This window comes from Phasianus colchicus, chromosome 1 (genome assembly GCF_987193195.1).
Source record: "Phasianus colchicus chromosome 1, bPhaCol1.hap1.1, whole genome shotgun sequence".
Lineage (NCBI taxonomy): Eukaryota > Metazoa > Chordata > Aves > Galliformes > Phasianidae > Phasianus > Phasianus colchicus.
In genome coordinates this window covers 141,352,918-141,358,646 of record NC_143436.1, presented here as the reverse complement: position 1 = coordinate 141,358,646, position 5,729 = coordinate 141,352,918, and the positions used below count along the sequence as shown (strand labels likewise).

The window sequence follows — 5,729 nt, the reverse complement described above, 5'->3', positions numbered from 1 at the left end:
AGAAGCAGTGGTGAGCTCTGGCTCTGTACCCATCTACTTGCACCTGCCACTGAAGTTAGCACTGTCTCCCTCACCTGTCAAATTAAGGCTCCAACTCTGCACCACTCAGTGGAGTTTTCATGCATTTTTTTAAACCCACAAAAATCTCAGTTCAACTGCTCACCCACTCATTTTCCAAACACTTCCCTAGGGGCAAGCTCAGATCAAGGCCTCTGAACAGACAGTTAGGAAATTCCTGAGTACTATCTAAACTCTCTGTGATAGCATCACCCCTTCCCCCCAAAAAACAAAACAAAACAAAACAAAAAAAAACAACTTGTTTTCAGAACTCCTGGATAGAGGTCTACAGAGCATCATGAAAACTGAACAACAGGACAAGTTATAGAAAGTCACCAAAAGCATGATTCAGATGAAATACAAATAATTTCAATCTAAGAGCATGATTCACCTTAGTTCCATGTAACTATTTAGGCAGCCAAGTAATAGCAGAGTCAGTATGCTTTCAGCTCTCCTTGGCTAAAGCTCCCTTGTGTCTTATGTCTCTGCCAGTGTACATACCGCAACACAGCTAAATGACTGTCTCAGTACTTATCTGAAGTGTAAATCTATTTGACATTCATAAACTAATCACCCTTACTTATGACAGCTCAGCATGGCACATTTTTATTCCGAAACATGGCCACAAGGGAAGGAAATGGTGGCCTGACCTTATTATACACAATAGTTTAGAGGTTTCTGCACTTGCTGAAGAAATAAGGCACAGAAAGTTCAATGTTCACATTAGCCTGGGAGGGGAAGCAAACATCCCTAAGGTCTCCTCTCTAACACTGCCTGCACTGAAGGGAAGGAGCAAGGCCAACTCTCACAGCTGAAAGCAGGATGTGAGGACAGAGACTGTGATGGTGAAATTCAGTCTTACCTGAATACCAAAATCAACAAAGAAGTGCCATAGACTGGGTTAACAATTCCCAGTGTTATGATAAAACCTACAGGCAAGCTTAATGATAAGCGCTGACTGTTGTAAACCCCACTGCCTACCTCTACCTAGTGCTGTTGTGGCAACACTGAGCATTTTTCGGGTGTGAGTGGTGAGGTGTTACAAGACTTTCAGTGTGATTTGCTTTATCTTTCAATATTAGAATCAAAACATTTGCTACAATTTATTCATTCAACAGAAATAAAAATCAGAGATTTTTTTTCAAGGAAATTCAGAGACTTCTCAAATTGCACTGTTTGTGCTGGTGCAGCTGTCACTGGCTACCAGCTGAGCCAATGAGAAGAAATGAAAAGAGCACGCTTACAGTAAATCCCTTCCCTGCCAGCCTTCCCCTCCCAGGTGGCCTTACACAACAGGTATAAGGCTCTGGAAATTGATTGATAGGCAAATGATGATGCGGATGAAGGTCCATCTAGGTTGGAGGGGTCAACTGAGGGCTAGTCAGCTTGTCCCCTATATCATAACCAACCTCCACCAAGAAAAGAAAGGTGGTTATAGGTGTTTCCCTTCTGAGGGGAACAGAAGGCCTGATATGTCAGCTAGACCTGTTCCATTGGGAAATCTGCTGATAGGCAAATTGGGAAGAATGTGAACCCCAAGTACCTCAGCCAACGGGGAAAGGGGGAATGGCTCACCAGCATCGGGATACAGAGATAAAAGAGGGGCTGTCTCCCCCAGTACTTTGAGAAACCCCACAGGGATATACCCCAGTCCCTTTGTTGGAATAAAGAAAGCTGAAGACTCTCCTCTCTCTCTTTTTGAAATAAAGGTGATCAAGCAGGCTTCTTGGAGCAGAAATTTTCCTAGCAACAGCAAAGCAAAGCAGTTAGTCACTGCTTGATCCAGCACTGTCTTGGTGTCAGGGAGTTCAGTAGTGGTGCACCAGCCAGTCTTCAGCCAAGAAACAGTCCTGGGCCTTTCTGTTTGAAAGCAAACAGCTCCAAAGAAATGCTTTCAAATGTGAAACTGTCCAGAAGGTGTGTCAACTGTCTCGTGCTCTAGGTCTGCACCAGCAACAGAATAGAAAGCTATTTCTAGCTCAGTGACCTCATGACACCAGAGGCCATCAAGGAAGGTGTGCAACACATGGATGGGCTCAGGATCAATGGGTGGGCTTGACCATGGACACTATTGCCCAGGTTATCCGTGAATGTGAAACCCATGCTACAATAAAGTAAACAAAGCCCATGAAGCCTCTTTGGTACGGGGGACAATGGATGAAATATAAATACGGGGAGGCCTGCAGGTGGATTCTATTCACACTGCCACAAATCTGCCGTGGAAAGCGCTGTATGCTTACAGTGGTGGAAGCAAACATCTGATGTCTGGAAACACCGATGTCCTGTACCCCATACCTCCACCCAAAACGCTGTCCTTGAATAGCAAATGTTATGGTGACCTGGCACCCCAAAAAGAAGCGAGTCAGATAAAGGAAAACTCGTTTTTAAAATACCCTCATAAACTCCTGGACCAAAGAGCATGGCACTGAGTGGATATATCATATCCTCTACGATCCACCAGCTTCTGGAAGAGTCAAATTATATTTTAAAATATGTGTTAAAAACTACGCTGAAAGCAGTAGTTGGCAGAACATTCAACACTGGGATAAATTGGGATATAGCCTGCTAATGTCACCTGCTTAGTCAACACACTGGGATCTGCCAATCGAGGTGGCCCTGCCCAGTCCAGCCTCTCATGTACCATCGGAGGGAATAGACTCCCTGTGGCACATAAGAAGAATTTACAAGGGAAAATGGTTTGGGTTATCCTGGCCTTGGGCAAAAGCAAGCCCACCCGTGGGACTGATTTTGTTCACAGCCCTGAGTTCATTTGGTGGGAAATGCAAAAACAGAAACAGGGACATTCAGTGTGTACCTGAAGGAGACCTGATGCTGGGAGACAAGTCAGTAGTTTTAGGCATCTGGGCGCATATGTACACATATCCGTATATGATGTTAGTTATAGTTTATTGATTGTGTAGATATATATATGTGTGTGTTGTACAACTTGGGCGTGGTGTCACAATATGGAATCAGCAGTGAATGCTCGTTCATAAGTATGGACATCTTGCAATGAACTGATGGAATTGGGAAAGCTGCTAAGGGAGAATTAGAGTTCCCCAAACGCTCCAGTCCTTCCCTCCCAGTGTTTTCTGGGAGGAAGAGACAGAGTGACGTAGTGATGTAAGGACATTCCTTATTGCTCTGCATTGCCAAGCCTGCAGCACGATTAGGAGACCCTTCCTTCCCCGTCTGTCTGATGTATTTCTCTCACGGACACGGTGTGTTCTCTTCCGTGGCACACAGCTCCCCAGCAGTGCTGATCTCTGCATTCTTGGTCCCCTAGGGGTTCTGTGGTTCACCCAGTTTCACTGGTCTTCCACACGTGCATATACTTTTCCTCTCTTCTCCTGACTCTGGTGGCCTTTCGCTTGTATCATCAGAGTCTTCTGACTCCCAGTCTGAGTCAGTCTGAGAGGATTGCTGCGGGGGCTGATAGAATAAGGAAGGTGTTTCTGGGACCTTGGAATTGGGAAGACCGTTCAGATTTGGGTTTGACTTCCCGGAGTCCTTTTCAATTTCTATGGTAATTCTCGCAAAGGTGTGTCGTTTTTTTACTGGAGATGGGTCTTCCTTTCTTATGCAAAAGCAAACCTCACATAGCATTGCACCTCTGCAACAAAAAGAAAGGGGTTTTAGACAAGACTCAAAATTTGTATGGCTTAAGAGACAAAGGTGAAAGAAATTTCTCAACACAAATCCCAGCAGAGGGCTGTCCACAGCTCTCACTGCAAGTGCTTCCCGCCACAGAGCAGCCAGCTAGCAAAGGCTACTGGAGAAACAACTCACTCTTGTCTCTTCTTCAGCAGCTGTTTTGCCAGGTAACCCAAAGCTGCCAGAACAACCAGAGAGAACAGGACGGCAAGCACTGCAACTGCAGAGTGATCTTCTCCCCGTTTCTGATCCACTCCCTCTGCTGTTCTCACACCACCAGCACCTGCAGAACACGAGACAGTGCAACACACTCAGGAGTTCTGCACTACTGATGGTATCACAGTGTCTTGGAGAAGTGCGAGTGACTATAGTATTCTCTCCATTACTGTCCCTGATTCTCGCGTCTTACTAACAGAGGATGAGGGTGATCTCTTACAGTCCTCCTGAGCAAGAGCCCACGTGCAAGGGAGAGGCTGAGAAATCACCACCTCCAGCTGTGTCTCAGGGAATGAATAGGCGTGCATTGCACATGTTGTACCTCCAAGGACCCAAAGCAGGATTCTGCAAGGTAAGCTGACAACCATCCTCTGTGGCCAGCTCTGCCACTGCGGACAGAACAGCTCCTGTTATATGTTTGAATGCACCTCTTCAGCTTTGCATGGCAGGAAACATGCATTGCACAGAAGCTCTCCCCAACAGTTGATAGTATCTCTCTCTCAAGAAGGTTATCAGACAAAGACAGCGTACCTCTGGGATACTCTTCAGGCTCAAAACCAAGATCCATCTGAGAACGTGGAACAGGAATCTTGGGTTCAACAGCTATAAGTAAACACAGAGGAGGAACATTTCCATTACAGATGGTGTAATCTTCATAATCAACAGCTGCAGATGGGTCAGGCTGGCCTTCTAGATGCACCTGGCATCTCTCTGAGGAAACCCAGACACACCACTTACCCATGTGATTCCTCCAAGGTTCCAAGTCAGGAACCCACTGAGAAGCTACTGAGCCAGCACCCGAGGCCACCTCTGCAAACAAAGGCAGAAGATAACAGCTCCTGACATAGACTGCAATTAATCTGTTCAGCCGTGAATGGCAGCAAACACTCTCACTCGCAGACACTTGTCTCCCTCTTCCACTCGCAAGTATGTGGCAAATGGGTACCAGGTGCCAAAAGGGGCACCATATTCGCACCAAACAAACCACGTTCAGCTTGGCTGGGGGAAAGGATCCCCGAGCAGCTCTAAACTCTGCCCCAAATGCTGCTGTCTTTGCCATCAGCACTTCAAGAGACACAAGGCTGGGGCTGCTGGCAAACACAGCTGGGCAGGGCAAAGAATCCCAGGGCACATCTCTGGGCTCTCCTGATGTCTACTCTGCCCTGCTCCACACCCCAGCATTAGCAAAGAACAGTGTAATACATGTTCCACAGGAAGACAAGGCTGAAAGTACATGCTGACACTGTGAAATGAACCAAGACGGACCACTCACCCCTGGGGTAGCCTCGAAGCTGATGAAAACAGGGCAGCCCAGATACGCGGCGTACAGGCAGATCTGTAAAGAAACAGAAGAAAGATTTCCTTTCCGTATTCATAGAATCATAGAATCATCGAACGGCCTGAGTTGAAAAGGACCACAATGATCATCTTGTTTCAACCCCCGTGCTATGGGCAGGGTCGCCAACCACCAGACCAGGCTGCCCAAAGCCACATCCAGCCTGGCCTTGCATGCCTCCAGGAATGGGGCATCCACAATCTCTCCGGGCTACCTGTTCCAGTGTGTCACCACCATCTAAGTGAAAAATTTCCTCGTAATATCTAACGTAAACCTCCCCTTTCTCCGTTTAAAACCATTCCCCCTCGTCTTATCACTATCCACCCCTGTGAAAAGAAACAAAATATTGTGCCAGGCTTCCCAGGGAGAGGACTGCAGAGCCTGGCAGGGGATCATTGAATCGCAAAATCATACAATCATAGAATTGCTCCGTTGGAAATGATGGTAAAGATCACCAAGTCCAACC

General features: G+C 46.7%; 1 protein-coding gene across 1 annotated transcript; it reads right to left on the bottom strand.

The window, feature by feature from the left end:
- Positions 1-2,756: 2,756 nt before the first annotated feature.
- On the bottom strand, positions 2,757-5,343 carry LOC149920092 (uncharacterized). The gene is made up of 5 exons (XM_090137824.1): positions 5,201-5,343; positions 4,666-4,737; positions 4,459-4,530; positions 3,847-3,994; positions 2,757-3,670 (listed from the first exon to the last, which is right to left on the bottom strand). Exons 1-5 carry the CDS (start codon positions 5,301-5,303, stop codon positions 3,340-3,342), a joined length of 726 nt encoding a protein of 241 aa, XP_089993950.1. The 5' UTR covers positions 5,304-5,343; the 3' UTR covers positions 2,757-3,339.
- Between the last annotated feature and the right edge of the window lie 386 nt (positions 5,344-5,729).